Source organism: Ahaetulla prasina, chromosome 6 (genome assembly GCF_028640845.1).
Source record: "Ahaetulla prasina isolate Xishuangbanna chromosome 6, ASM2864084v1, whole genome shotgun sequence".
In the NCBI taxonomy this organism is placed as follows: domain Eukaryota; kingdom Metazoa; phylum Chordata; class Lepidosauria; order Squamata; family Colubridae; genus Ahaetulla; species Ahaetulla prasina.
The window spans coordinates 100,745,372-100,760,845 of NC_080544.1; the positions used below are offsets into that span (position 1 = coordinate 100,745,372).

The 15,474-nt window shown below is 47.9% G+C and overlaps 1 protein-coding gene across 2 annotated transcripts in view; it reads left to right on the plus strand.

The window, feature by feature from the left end:
- MFN1 (mitofusin 1) overlaps positions 1-14,915 on the plus strand; it is a 36,088-nt gene extending 21,173 nt beyond the window's left edge. The window contains exons 10-18 of one of the 2 annotated variants that reach the window (XM_058188249.1): positions 1,537-1,658; positions 4,654-4,780; positions 5,174-5,278; positions 5,537-5,639; positions 8,409-8,638; positions 11,242-11,394; positions 13,324-13,520; positions 13,635-13,769; positions 14,577-14,915. In XM_058188249.1, the coding sequence (XP_058044232.1) occupies positions 1,537-1,658; positions 4,654-4,780; positions 5,174-5,278; positions 5,537-5,639; positions 8,409-8,638; positions 11,242-11,394; positions 13,324-13,520; positions 13,635-13,769; positions 14,577-14,655 (1,251 nt within the window). In that variant the 3' untranslated portion in view covers positions 14,656-14,915. The remainder of the gene's footprint in view (positions 1-1,536; positions 1,659-4,653; positions 4,781-5,173; positions 5,279-5,536; positions 5,640-8,408; positions 8,639-11,241; positions 11,395-13,323; positions 13,521-13,634; positions 13,770-14,576) is intronic. The other variant, XM_058188250.1, reaches the window with a different exon arrangement.
- Positions 14,916-15,474: the final 559 nt, after the last annotated feature.

Below are 15,474 nucleotides of genomic sequence, written 5' to 3' on the forward strand. Positions count from 1 at the left end.
CAGTAGTGGCTACAGAGACTTTTTGGCTACCTTGTCTTCATATGAATAATGTAAACAGCTTCTTGCAAGACAGCTTTATTCGTTACACTTACATGGAGGTGAAAACTGCCCATGTAGGAATTTCTAAATGGCTTCCTTCCATGAACAGAATCAGATTATTATAGCACCAGCATGGCTGGTAGATCAATGTGTCTTCCGCCTGAGGCATGTGGGAGATACTTCAGCCACTATATATGGATGCAGGAAGCATTAATCCATTTATCCTTCCCCTTTCTGTGGTATGTGGGCAAGGACCATCAATGTAGTCCTTGAAGCTGGTCCTCAGGATTTCTTCATCCTGAAGGACCAGAGATAGCTCGCAGCGGGAATGATGGAGACCAGTGGTGGGTTTCTACCGGTTTGGACCAGTTTGGGCGAACCGTTAGCTCCCACTTTCAGCCGTGAGCGAACCGGTTCTCTCAATCTTTGAAGTGGGCCCGCCCGCCCATCCCTGCGTTATACTCACTTATATTTCTGCTTCCGAAGCCCAGCTGATCGGGCATCAGAGTCGATTGCCGCTTCTCAGCTGTTTTCTTTGCTCTCAGCGATGCGGAAGTCAATTTTCTGCAAACTGCGCATGTGCGCGCAGCGCTTGTCTGGCACGTGCGCTCAGCGAACCGGTTGTGAAACCGGTAGGATCCCATCCCTGATGGAGACCTTCAAGAGCCAATCCTGAGGTAGATGGTTCTGCATTAGATAGGAGTAATAGTCAAACCAGCTATATCCTACCATCCATATCATTCAAAAACCAAAGCTGGCACGTACTTCTAGCTGCAGACTAGACGTTCTAACTAGTTCAAGAACGCATTCACAAGGAAATCCAGATGCATTTATCCAGCCAAGAGTGTCCACAGTGTATGTTACAAAAGAGATCTTTCTTTCAAAATGGCAGCCACTGTGGCGCAATTGAAGCTCCTCCCACTTACGTGTGTTACAGATCCCGCAGACACCTCCAATATATGGATTCTCCTCATTTTCCCACTAGCTTCTCAGCAGTTCATTTAAACCAGGGGTCTCCAACCTTGGCAACTTTAAGACTTGTGGACTTCAACTCCCAGAGTTCCTGGGAGTTGAAATCCACAAGTCTTAAAGTTGCCAAGGTTGGAGACCCCTGATCTAAACTGTAATATAAATCACCCGTAGCAGGCAATTCTGTTGAGATTCCCAAATGCTCGCGTTAAGTGGATTATTATTTTTTCTTAACTGTTGCCTTTATGGTTCTTTTTATTTTCTACACATTACTGTTAGCTGAACTGCAAAAGAGAGCAGGATTTCACTGCTCTAGAGTTGGGATTTTGGTTACTGCTTGTCTTTTTTGTTGTTGTTGTTGTTGCTGTTGTTGTATGTGTTTTGTTTTTCTCCCCCACCCCCTTTAGCTTTATTTTATACATATGTATACCTATAATCGCATCAGAGCGTTCTCTGAAAGCTCGAAATTCCCAAGTGTTTTGGCGACGGAATTACAGTAATGTGTGTTGTGGCTTGGGCCCCTCGCAGGAGTGTATCTCGCAGTCAGCTGTGAAAACCAAGTTTGAGCAGCACACTATCAGAGCTAAACAGATCCTTGAGACTGTGAAAAACATTATGGACAACGTAAATGTGGCGGCAGCCCATCAAAGGTAGGCCTCTCCTGTTGCATTTGCCTTGTTGCCCAAAACTGGACAAAGCCACCCGGTTGCACTTGACCTTTTCTCCCCCGTTAGTAGGAGGTGAGTAGAGCAGATGAGGAAAGCAGGTTTTGAGACTTGGCCTGTGACATTGGATTGGCCCGCTGCCGAGTTCCTATAGTCCCATGCAAACACGAAACGGTCTCCAAGTCATCTTTATTGTTGTTAATATTATTTCTATACCACCCTTCCGTCATTCAAGAGCCCTGGTGGCGCAGTGGTTAGAGTGCAGTACTGCAGCCTACTTCTGCTGACTGCCAGCTGCCTGCAATTTGGCAGTTCGAATCTCGCCAGGCTCAAGGTTGACTCAGCCTTCCAACCTTCCGAGGTGGGCAAAATGAGGACCCAGATTTTTGGGAGGGCCATATGCTGACCCTGTAAACCGCTTAGAGAGGGCTGTAAAGCACTCTGGGAAGCGGTGTATAAGTCTAAGTGCTATTGCTATGGAGGAGCTCAAGTTGTTTGCAGGTATGATCGTTTAAAAACCCTTAAAATGGGTTGCCCGTTTGGTGTAGTGGTTATGGTACCAGGTTGAAAACTGGAAGACACTGAGTTGTAGTCCTGCCTTGGACAGCTGGGTGACCTTGGGCCAGTCACTGAGAGAACTCAATCCTAGGAAATAAGCAATGGCAAACCCCTTCTGAAAAATATTGCTAAGAAAGCTGCAGGGAATAGTCCAGACCAGTGTGGGCTAACCTTTTTGCTGTCACGTGCCGAAAGCGGGGGGGGGGGGTGCAGGGGGGAGCGCGTGTGTTTGTGCCCACACCCATAATTCAGTGCCCCCCATGCCCCACCCCCTTGCATGCGCATGTGACACCCCACCCACCCCGCTCTCCTCGCTTTTGGCACACGGCAAAAGGTTACCAGCGGGCCCAGTAGGCCCATTTTTCGCCCTCCTCAGGCTCCAGAGGCTTTCTTGGAGCCTGGGGAGGGCGAAAAATGGCCTTCCCCACCCCCACTCCCCGTAGTCCCTCCGGAGGCCGGAAACGGCCTGTTTCCTGATTTCTGGTGGGCCTGGAAGGCCTGAAAATCAGTTGGGCAGCGCGCGCATGAGCGCTGGAGCTGAGCTAGGGCAACGCTCGCATGCCCACAGATATGGCTCCGTGTGCCACCCGTGGCACGCCTGCCAAAGGTTCACCATAATGGGTCCAGACAGTTGCCAGGAGCCAAAGCTGACATAGGCACTAAATATATATATAGTAAATATTATAGGGTAGAATCATTGAGGTGGAAGCTAAGCCTGGATGTCAACTAGTCCAACCCTCAATCTTCCACAATAAACACATTTTAAAGGGGGGGAAAGCATTTTTTTCTTTTTACGACCCTGCACTGTAATTCCTTAATTTGTGGTAGACTTGGGGTGATTAAGTGGCATTGGGGCGACTGAGTGGAGCTCAGCATTTATTGGCCGGATGCCCTTCCTGACGCCTACGTGGAGTTTGCAGCAGATATTTTTTTTCTTTGTGCCCTGAGAGAGAGACACATCTGCCAGGGTATCTAGGATTGAACTCTCAGCCTTCTGAGTGGGAGGCGAGTGTCTTCACCACTAGGCCAACCATGCTACTTACAGTCCGAGTAAGCGATAAAAAGTGCAAATAATTAAAGCGAGGTTCCTTTTAGAAAAAGGCAGGCTAGCTCTGGAAATAGCTGAGTGAAGAGTCATGGCTGCCATATGTGCCCTGCCAAAGAATTCTGTGCTTGCTTTGTCTCTTCCCATGGCTCTCCCTTCCATACATCACCTCCAGGTTCTGCCTTCCAAATTAATTAATGGCTGGCTTCTTTTCCCTCCCAGACAGGGAGTAATCTACAGCAGGGGTGTCAAACTCAAGGCCTGGAAACAATGAAGAACCAGTGGTACCTCTGCCAGCAAAATCAGAACTCGAGCGGGCTGCGCGCAGCTCTCCCAGGCTCAATTTTTTGTCGCGATGGCCTCCTGCGGCCGTCTGGCAGCAAAAATGGAGCTTAGAGGGGCATGTGTGGCTGTTGTGTCTGCGCCCCCCGAGCCGGGTCCCCTGCCAGAAAGTGACTCGGAAAGTGAGGGGGAAGGCTCATCAGGACTTAACTCTGGAGCACCGGCTTCCCTGGCTCAGCTCCAGGAGCCAGAGGCAGGCCAGGTGGAGGAGAGAACGAGGCCTCCGTCCCCTGACTCTTGCCACGCCTCCAGACCCGGCTGATGGCAATCAGGGCCGGCTGGACCCTAGGTTTCGTAGGCAGGAGAGGCAGGAACAACCGAAGCAGGGGTGGGGCAGGCGTAGGAAGTGCTGAGTCACGGAGCCACACCCCACAGGATATAAAAGCAGCAAGGGCTGCTATACCACTTCGTGGCAAGCAAATCAACTGCTTAACTAGAGCTGAAGTACTGTTTGTTCCTGGTTGACTCATCGGCATCAAGAGAGATAACAGAGATACTTGGCAGACGTTCGCTAGTTTGCTGCCAGAGCTGATAGTTGCCGGCTAATGAAGTCATTGCTCGGACTGAGGCGAGGGGGACAGAACAGTGGCCTTCCCCGAGCTCCGTTTTCGCAGCAGAGGGCAACAGGAGGCTGTCTCAGCCGAAAATGGAGCATGGTAGCCACAGGCACCCCCAACACGAGTGACGTCAAGGTGGCCACGCCCACCCTGGCCATGCCCACCCCCCCAAGGTCAAACACAACCCTGATACAGCCCTCAATGAAATTGAGTTTGACACCCCTGATCTACAGTATTATCTGGGTCACACAATAATCAAGAGGTATATGTGACCCTTTAATATCAACATTAAGCACATGGCTCAAAGGACCAGGATTAAGACCAGAGGAGAAAAACAGTCTTAAAATTGAGCTACAAATTGAATCTGTCTCCTTGCTCTTCATTTTGCCTGGAATCTACCTAGTAGGGTTGGTGGCCCCACTGTTAGTCTGAGTTTTATGTCCACCAGAGGCTGATGGCTGCTTTCCCCCTGCCTTAGAGTGCATTCAATGGAAGAACGAGAAGACCTGAAGGATAGATTGGAATTTGTACGAAACCAGCTCAGCCTTTTGACAGATGAGGTTAAGAAGAAAATTAAAGATGTTACAGAAGAAGTTGCCAACAAGGTAAATAGCCAAGTCTCTATCTCCATTCACAGCACTCTCCCACAGTAGCAAGTTTAGGTGTATTGTCATTGTATGTATACACACAGTATACCCATACAACAAAATTCACATAACTATGGTTACTGCCATAACTAGTTCATTTGCCAGGTCCTTACTGAGCTTTTAGCCATGTTGGTACCTGCTTCGCCACTACAAAATTATTATAGGCCAAGTAGTGGAAATCTCTTGAGTAATTTGAGGTAGGCCGCTATCTTACATCAAATCTTTTCTCCCTCCGTTTTATTTTGGAAGCGATTATTGGCCTACTCCTCAGGGCTCTAAAAAGGCGGGTTGTGTTGGAAAGATGTCATTCATTTCTCCTGACCTTACTCAGGCATGCGTCATGTTTTCTAGGTGTCTTCTGCCATGACTGATGAAATCTGTCGGCTTTCCGTTTTGGTAGATGAGTTTAACTCTGATTTCCATTCATCTCCACAAGTTTTGAAACTTTATAAAAATGTAAGTTCTTTCCGTTGGCTTTCCATTCCTTGGCTAGTTTTGATATCTATGGATTGGTTTTGGGGTCTATGTGTATGTGTGTGTGTGTGTGTGGTACTCCCATATCAACTACTTGAGCATCATATCTACTAATTCCTACGATGTTAATACGTAGAGCCCAGAACTGGTCAAAATTTCATAAACTTGCCGTGTGGTGTTTTAGCAAAAGGAGGAATACATTTGGGTTCATGGTAAAGGTCCTGATTTTCCTTTCGCCAGGAACTCAGCAAGCACCTAGAGGAAGGATTGGGAAGAAATCTGGCAGACCGGTGCTCCAGCGAAGTCAACAGCTCTATGCATCAATCCCAGCAAGAAATTATTGGTAAAGAAGAATGAATAAATACTGCCCTTTGATTTCTCCCCTTGCGCTGCATATTTGGGTGGCTATATACGGAATTCATTTCAGGAGCCAACTCTTGCCTTCAGTTTTTGCATTTGATGTTTCTTAAGTAGGTCTTAAGAAAACATGCGAAGAACAGTTGCAGGTATTGGGTTTGTCTAGTCTAATGAAAAGAAGGACCAGAGGTGACATGATAGCAGTGTTCCAGTATCCTACAACAGTGGTGGTGAACCTATGGCACGTGTGCCAGAGGTGGCACGCAGTGCCTTCTCTGGGCACACGAGCCGTCACCCCATCTCAGCTCCGCCGTGCATGTGTGTGCACCTCCTGCCATCCAGCTGGGTCTCTACCGCGTATGTACAGTAGGGAAGTGGGGTGGGAGGCATGCACGCGGGCAGGAAGATGCGTGGGAGGCGGAGTGCATGCATGGGGCTGTGCGCACATGTGTAGGGGTGCGTGCGCATGCACAGGGGGGCAGGACACATGAGCAGGGGATGTGCATGCATTGCATTTTGGGGATTTGCGCACGCGTGCTTTGGGCACTCAGTGCCGAAAAGGTTAGCCATGACTGTCCTACAAAGACAAAAGGGGTCAAGTTATTTTCCAAAGCACCAAAAAGCAAGACGAGAAACAAATGGATGGAAACTAACCAAGGAGAGAAACAACCTTAGAACTAAGGAGAAACTTCCGAACGATGAGAGCAATCCAACAATGGAATCGCTTGCCTTCAGAGGTTGTAGGTGCTCCATCAAAAAGAGACTGGATAACCATTTATCTGAAATGGTATAGGCCAGTGATGGTTAACCTTTTTGGTGCCGAGTGCCCAAAGCGTGCACACACATGTGCAAATGAATGTGCCCCAACCCCCAAAATGCAATGCAAGCGCCCCGCGTTGCCTGCGCATGCAGCCCTCGTGCATACACCCTGGCTTTCGGGTTGGTGCAGGAGGCTTTTCAGGCCCAAAACAGGGCCGGCGGGGGGCCTTGCGATCTCCACAGTTTCTCCACCCACCCACCCCCAGCGCATCCTAGCTTTCTCCTGTATTCCTGCCACAGAGAGGCACCTGTGGAGGATAGAACCTGCAGAGGTCGGGGAAGGCCCCACCCACACGCATGCACAACAGAGACCCAAAGACCAGCTGGCCGGCAGGAGGCGCGTGCACATGCACAGTGCAACTGGGCTGGGGCAACGGCTGGCGTGCCCACAGAGAGGGCTCTGCGTGTGGCACGCTTGCCATAGGTTCACCATCACGGGTATAGGCTCACCTGCTTGAGGAGGGGGTTGGATTAGAAGACTTACAAGGTCCCTTCCAACTCTATTGTTCTGTGTCCGTGATGGTGAACCTTTGCATTCCCGCGTGCTGGCCTGTGTGCTGGAAGAATAGAATAGAATTGAATTTTTTATTGGCCAAGTGTGATTGGACACACAAGGAATTTGTCTTGGTGCATATGCTCTCAGTGTACATAAAAGAAAAGATACGTTCATCAAGGTACAACATTTACAACACAATTGATGGTCAATATATCAATATAACTCATAAGGATTGCCAGCAACAAGTTATAGTCATACAGTCATAAGTGGAAAGAGATTGGTGATTGGAACTATGAGACGATTAATAGTAGTGCAGATTCAGTAAATAGTCTGACAGTGTTGATGGAATTATTTGTTTAGCAGAGTGATGGCTTTCGGGAAAAAACTGTTCTTGTGTCTAGTTGTTCTGGTGTGCAGTGCTCTATAGCGTCGTTTTGAAGGTAGGAGTTGAAACAGTTTATGTCCAGGATGCGAGTGATCTGCAAATATTTTCACGGCCCTCTTCTTGATTCGTGCAGTATACAGGTCCTCAATGGAAGGCAGGTTGGTAGCAATTATTTTTTCTGCAGTTCTAATTATCCTCTGAAATCTGTGTTTTTCTTGTTGGGTTGCAGAACCGAACCAGACAGTTATAGAGGTGCAAATACAGACTCAATAATTCCTCTGTAGAACTGGATCAGCAGCTCCTTGGGCAGTTTGAGCTTACTGAGTTGGCGCAGAAAGAACATTCTTTGTTGTCCTTTTTTAATGATGTTTTTGATGTTAGCTGTCCATTTGAGATCTTGCGATATGATAGAACCTAGAAATTTGAAGGTTTCTACTTTTGATACTGTGTTGTCAAGTATTGTGAGAGGTGGAAGTATGGAAGGGTGTATGGAAGTATGTATGGAAGTAAGTATGGAAGTGGCACGCAAAACCATCCCGTGAGATATGCCCTGCCCTGCTGACCTTCGCGCGTAGGAGCATCGATACCTGGAGGAGCAGCGGTCCATTGCACTTGCGCGAGCTGGCACCCAAACATCCGGATATGGAATGGAAGCGTGCCCGACGAACAGCTGGCCATCGCGCATGCACGCAATGTCAACCCGGAGGTTCGGGTGCTGGCCTGTGCATGTGTGCCGGAACACCACTCTTCCGAGTTCCCCCGCTCCCGCGCGCATGATGGCCAGCTGACTAGCACGCGTGTGATCACAGGAATGCAGAAGAGCCTGCGAGGCTGCACATTCTTCGCGAAACGGTTTTGCGTGCCGCTTCCGGCACCCGTGCCATGGGTTCGCCAACACTGTTCTGTGTTCTAAATAATGCCATCCTTGCAGTTCATGTCTTTGGGTCTGGGTTTCTGAGGAGGCAGGCAGGCAGTCCGGCCTGTCTCCCTATTTCTAGAAATTAGTTCAATGTGCTGTTTTTCCACTCAATGCTTTTTATTTTCTTCTGCTGTAGAAAATCTGCAGTCCCTCTTGCCGTCAGAGGTCCAGAACAAGCTCCATTTGCTGATTCCATGCCGGCAATTTGACCTGAGCTACGATTTGAACTGCAACACCCTTTGCTCCGATTTTCAAGAAGATATCACGTTTCGCTTCTCCCTGGGCTGGACGGCTCTTGTTAGTCGCTTCTTAGGATCTCAACACGCCCATCGGGTCCTGCTCACCATGGCCGAACCGGCTCTTGCAGTGAGTGTTTCAGATGGTTTCGTTCTAGCGCTCGTATGTATAGATAGTCCCCCTGTATGCAAAATGGCAGAGTAGATTTGAATATCGGAGATTGTTCAGCAGACCAGTCATGGCTCATGATTGTCAACAGCTCCCAGAAACATTGAAGGGGAGCCTTGTTGTTACTAAGTGCCACTGGTTGTGCTTGTGTTCTGAGCTAGTTTCCCTTCAAAAGCAGAAAGCAGAGTCTTGGTCTCAGCAAAACCTCTTGTCGTGTCCCACCCCCACTCCGACGAACGAGTCAAGGAAGTCCGTAACAAACTTGGCAACGAAGCCTCTGCAGCTTGCCAAGTTCCTTCGAGGCTTATCAGGGCAGGCAGGAGTCCAAGTTGTGACTTCAGCGATAGGGTCTGATATCAGCAAACTAGATAAGACTTTGCTTGACTCAAGGTTGGAATGCCAAAAGCAGGTCCTTTATATAGGCTGTGGGGTGTGGCTCCATGACTCAGCATTTATCCAGGCCTGCCCCACCCTTCCTTCTGCTGGCGTCGCCTCTCAGATCTCGGGAAGCGAGGGTCCACCCACGCTGAATTGTCTTCAGCTGGATCTGCTGTCAGCGTCTGGGAAAGGGAGGGGTCAGAGGGAGTAGGCCCGGGTAATTCCACCACCTGGCTGGCTTCCTGCTCTGAAGGCTGAGCCAAAGGAACACACGCTGTATGAGTGAGGTTTATTGGGCTTCTCCTTTCACTCCTTGAATCCTCTCCGGGCATGGGGCCAGGGCCAGGGGCTGGAGTCATGACAGGCCGTTCATCTTCATTATCAGACTCGGAGTCTGATAAAAGGCCCGGTTGGAGATGGGAGGGGCCCAGCTGAGGAGAGGAGGGAGGACGAGTCACAACACCTCTTTTATTTACACAACTGTGAATTCTTTTCATTCACAGTCAGCAAGGCTTGTCCAAACAGTTTTTCAAAGGAATATTTCTCAACACAGATCTTATGTCGCTTGGAAGGCTGCTGAGTAACTAGTTTCCAAAGGCAAAACTTGGCACAGTCTCTCAGAGTCACGGAACAGACAAATTGTTTCCTGCAAAAGCCCACTCCCCATTCACACTCTTTTGTTTCCTATGGGAGGGGCCAATCACCTCCAAGGTGTGGCTTTACTCCCAAGTCGACCCTGCTTTCTGAGTTGTTCTTGTTGTCTGGCAACTCTGTGCATGCACATACTGGGAACGGGCTCCAGCTGTTCCTCTGCCTCACTGCTGTCTACTTCCCTCTCTGCCTCTGATGCAGAGCTCTCATCCGAGCTTTCTCCAACCCCCAAGACAGGCCCTTATTCCTCCCCAACCTCCTCACTGTCTGACTCTGCTGCCAGCCCCGCTGGTTGCCGGCGGGCCACAACAGCTTGCCTGTTCAGATGGATGCCTCTGATGAAATAGCAGGATATCATTTACATAGAGAGCGACTCTTCCCAAAAGCTGTTGTTGCACTGTGTCTTCAGACCTACCCTTGGTAGCATTTGATTGGCTCATGAATGCACGAATGGAGAGCTCTTATGAATAGCCCAGCTGTCTCCAGTTTCCCTCCACCCCCCACCCTCAAGCAGACTTACTGTAAATTTTATTATTATTTAAAACATTCATATAGCTACCCATATTTCAATTTACTCTGGGCAACTCCCAGTCAAAAATTAGAAGAGATATAAAATCAAATGGCCGGCTACCTGGAATTTGGCAGTTCGAATCTTGCCAGGCTCAAGGTTGACTTGGCCTTCCATCCTTCCGAGGTGGGTACAGTGAGGACCCAGATTGTTGGGGGCAAATATGCTGACTCTGTAAACCGCTTAGAGAGGGCTGTAAAGGACTGTGAAATGGTATATAAATCTAAGGGCTGTTGCTATTTTAAAGTGAACTCAAATTTATTAAAACATTGAAAGCAGCAAAACTGGGCATCAATCTCTTCTAATGTGTAGTTATTCTGCCAAAGCTTAGGGAAAACACTGGGTCTTTAAAGGCTTGTGGAAGGCTGAAAGGTTCAAGGCCTCCTGACGTCAAAGGGTAGAGAGGGTTCCACGGGGCAGGGCCACGGAAAAGACACACTTCCCAGCTCCCATCAGATGATAATATTTAGGGGAAGGAACATAGAAACGTGCCCGCCCTACCTGACTTGGTAAGGGTGGGTAGATGTCCTTAGGGAAAAGACAGTCCTGCAGGGAGCCATTTAGGTCTTTAAAGGTCATGACCAAGTCCTTGAATTGAACCCAAGAAACTGGAAACCAGTGCTGCTGATGCGACAGAGGTGTTACGCGGGCAAGCCTAGAGGGGCCCCTTTACTGTGCTCACTGCTACATTCTGGACTGGGTGAAGTTTCTGGTTGGCCTTCAAGGGTAGTCCCATCATGTAGAGCAGGGGTCTCCAACCTTGTCCCTTTAAGACTTGTGGACTTCAACTCCCAGAGTCCCTCAGCCAGCAAAGCTGGCTGAGGAACTCTGGGAGTTGAAGTCCACAAGTCTTAAAGGAATCAAGGTTGAAGACCCCTGATGTAGAGCACAATGCACTAATCCAGAGAGGAGGTGACCCAAGCATGAGTGACCGTGAGCAACAGGAGTTTGCATTCTTCTTCCCTAGATCCCTAGATCTCTTGCCTCCACTCCTTGTGCTAGTGTTCCCAGTCTAACCCCAGAAAGTGCCTCGCAAGAGGAGCTCATGATTTCCTTGGTCACCAGTCTGGCATCATTGACATCTCGGACCTCCATGACGGTTATCATCCTTGGTGGTCTGGTGAGTACCATGACCATCTCTGCCTTAGTTGTGTGTGTGTGGGGGGAGCTTTCTGTCTTCCAAACCAGCCCCTTCTGCCCAAACAGCTTGGGTGATCTAGGTCTGAGCCCGTCCCATCTTTTCCAAAGACATATTTCATGTAGCTTTTATTAAATGAAGAGCAAGGTGAACACTTAAACTGTAGTGGTACAGAACTGCTTTGCTATGTAGCAAAATTACATTATAGGGATTCTATGGGAGTTGTATTTGTTTCATGTAGTTTAATTAAAAATGCAATTAAAACGCTATACAAGCCATCATATATATAGTTGTGTGCATATGTATATATATATGTGTGTGTGTGTGTGTGTGTGTGTATATATATGTGTGTGTCTGTGTGTGTTTTCGTAGGTTTTCACGGGTATAGGTATGTAGGTCTTGGCATTTTCGGGTCTTTTCCCATGTAAGATTGAGAGTAACTTGGCGACGTTTCGACGAGGTCTCACTCATCATCTTCAGGCTGGTGTCTTCAGCTTCGTGCTTCTCGACCAAAGAGTGGTCAGGGCTGCTGTCTCTCTATAAATACTGGTGGGGAGGTGGGGAGTGTTGCTGTGAGCGGGTTGGTTGGCGCTGTGGTTGCATCCTGATTGGTAGATGGAGTGGGTGTTTGCAGATTGGTTGGCTGTTTCGTAGCATCCTGTGTGGGTGTGGTCCTGGTCTTTTGTTCCTGAGCTTTGGTGTTGTGGCCTCTGAAGTTCTGTGATGTGATGTCTTGAGCAGATGGCTGTAATGCAGCATCCCGGGCCTTGATTAGGCTCCGAGTTTGAGGTCCTGTCGTGTTCCTGGTGTGTGTCAGCCTGCTTTGTGTGGGGATCAGAGGGGGGCGCACCAGTATTTATAGAGAGACGGCAGCTCCAACCACTCTTTGCTTGAGAAGCACGAAGCCCAAGACACAAGCCTGAAGATGATGAGTGAGACCTTGTCGAAACGTCGCCAAGATACTCTCAGCCTTATACGGGAAAATACCCAAAAATGCCAAGACCTACATATATATATGTATACACACACACACACACACAAACATATAACAGGAAGTGCCTCACAGGAGCACAGAGAGGTGAGTCCTAGAGTGGCAGGAAATGCATCACAGAACTATGGAGATGAACGCTAGAGAGGAATAAAGCTGCATACAAGGCAGGTATAACACCTGTATCTCACCAAAAGACAACTTCTTTTCTCTAGCCATACTGTTGAGAGCAAGCCCACCGCTCTCAACAGCTGAGACTTGGGCTTGCGGATTCATCCGGTAGATCTTTTTTTTTAACCGAAGGCAGGAAGCTCTCAAGTTAAGTATAGGCAGGCTACATGAAGCGAGCAGACGTCACCCATATCTAAAGAGAACTTCCCTGCTTCGAAGATGCCCATGAAAAAGGGGAACGTTTCTCTTGCAGTTACAAAAATTAAAATAACGGGCCATTCACAATCTCTATCTTCTCGCTGTGAGGTGCAGTTCCTCTTCCTCCAAACTGCCACTCACTCACTTCCTAGCACTTTTTAATATGTAAAAGTATCATAGCGAATGCTTTTTTCTTCCATTTGTACTTCCTCTATAAAACACCGCAGTTGTTTCAGTCACAAATCGTTCGCAACACAAGATTGTTTGCAGAATTCAAAATTTCATGACAGGTATAACCTTAAAAGCAGCCATTCTTCTTCTTCTTCTTTTTTTTAAAGAAAAAGTAGCAAACCTTCAAGTTAAAAACAGAAAAAAACCTACCTTAATAAGCCAACTTCTATCAAACTTGTGAAACATAGCTTTGCATTTAAAAAAAAAAAAAAAAGCCAGAAACTGAAAAATTAGTTTCTCCTTTCCCACCCAAGTCAAGTTTTTCTAGCCAAGGTTCACATTCTCAAATTGGGACCGTTTTTGATCAAGTGGTTCTCTTCCAGGTTTGGAGAACTGTGGGCTGGAAGGTCATCTCTCTTTCGCTGAGTATGTACGGGGTGTTGTACCTCTACGAGAGGCTTACTTGGACAGTCAAAGCCAAAGAGCGGGCTTTCAAGCAACAGTTTGTCAACTATGCTACAGAAAAGCTGCAACAGATCATCAACCTCACCAGCGCCAACTGTAGCCATCAGGTGCAACAGTATGTCTGACCTGTTTTGTCACTGCATTACCCCCTCCCTCCCTCCCTCTGGTGGTCGTGCGGTATTATCCCTGGGCTGCTGATGGGATTGGGCGCTGCTGTTTTCTCTCCTAGGGAGATGGCCACCACGTTTGCTCGCCTCTGCCAGCAGGTCGATATCACAGAAAGCAAACTGGAGAAGGAGATTGAACGATTGTCTCAAAAAATTACTCAGCTAGAAAAAATCCAGAACACCTCAAAGCATCTACGGTGAGTAAGCCCAGGGGGGGTCAGTGCCTTGGACGAAAGGTCGGGAATATTTGAATAGCGGACAAAGAGCATATTCACTTACTGTTTCCATTCTATCCTCCCCCACCCTCTATCATCTATCCATCCATCCAATCAATCACTTGGAAACTGTAAGTGAATGTGCTCTTTGTCTACTGTAACAATGCCATATAGAGAATTTTTTTAATTGTTTTATTATTATTAGCATATGGCATTGTTGAAGTAACCAGGAGTCCAGTGCTATTGCAGAGTAGTTTGGCTTGCCAAGGAACCAGCCCTGTTATAGGACACACTTGCGTGCTTCCCATGGTGGGCCAGCTGGCTTTGCTCCAGAGAGAAAGACGAGTGGCTCTACCTGCCGCATCACCCAAGGCTCCCTCCCTTCCTGGAAGGAACTGGGAAGGTTCCTGCCACTGGGAAGGTTCCCGCAATTTGGAAGGTTCAGAGCCCTTGACTGCCTGCACAGAGCACCAACTTATCTCCCTGCCCAAGTGGTACCTATCTATCTACTCACACAGATCATGTTTTCGAACTACAAGTGGGCAGAAGCTGAGGCGAGTGACAAGAGCTCACCCTGCCATCTCCAGTATCATTGAGCCACTGCACCTCTGTTATGCGAATGAATGGGGTATCTGTGTCTAATTTAGATTCATTTAGAGAGGTACTTTTAATTGTAATTACTGTTTTTATTTCAAACACTAATTTACTAGTTTTCCTCAAACTGACTTGGGTATTGTTAATGTCGGAGGTCCCTGGAGGACTAATTATTTTCCTCCTTTTGTTTTGTAGGAAGAAAGCTGTTTGTCTTGAAGATGAATTTGACTGTTTTTCAAAGGATTTTCTCCAGAAAAAGAAGAGTGGAATTTAAAAGATTAGCACCGTTTTCCTCACAGGGATTTAGTCACATGAATTTTTCCTGCTGCTTTGACTACTCGGTTTCTCCGTCGCCACCTGGCCGTTCTGATACTTAGGCTATGAATTGTGCCCAAGAACTCAGGAAGGAAGCACTATTTACTATTGATTGAATCATTTTGCAACTTTTCATAAGATGAACTAATTTGTACCTACTGTAGTATATGAAAATTTATTTGGAAATGTAAAAAGTAAAGTATATAAAATAAACAAAGAGACACGTAGTATTTTGTATAAATGTTTACAGCAAGAGTCAGATCCTCTTTTTGGCATCCAAGACAATTCTTTGTTCACCCCAGTCTTAATATCATATTGTTGTTAACTGCAATTCTCTGTGTGAGGGAGCAGTGATGATTTCCCCCCCAAAAGACTCTTTACAAACCAATACAGTATTACAGAATGCTGCCAATTTTTGAAAGAGATTTGTAGTGTTTTGTTGTGTCTTGCCCGCTCTCACAGCAGCCGGGGCCTTCTTATCTGCTCCCGAACACGGAGGAATGTATGCCTCCCGGCCCCAGTCCTGGCTCCATGCCCAAGCAGGCTGCAGAGGAGGGAGCACCCCCCGGCCCCAGCCCTGGCTCCATGCCCAGGCAAACGGAGCAGCTAGACCCCTCCCCCTCCTCCACAGCATGTGAGCCTGAGGAAAGTTTATTTCCAACAGCTGCTGATTGGAGTGACCCTCGCATCAGAAGACTGGATAGGCGGAGGCAACAGAAGGAAGGGAGGGGCAGGCCTTAATGAGTGCTGAGTCATGGAGCCACACCCCATGGCCTAT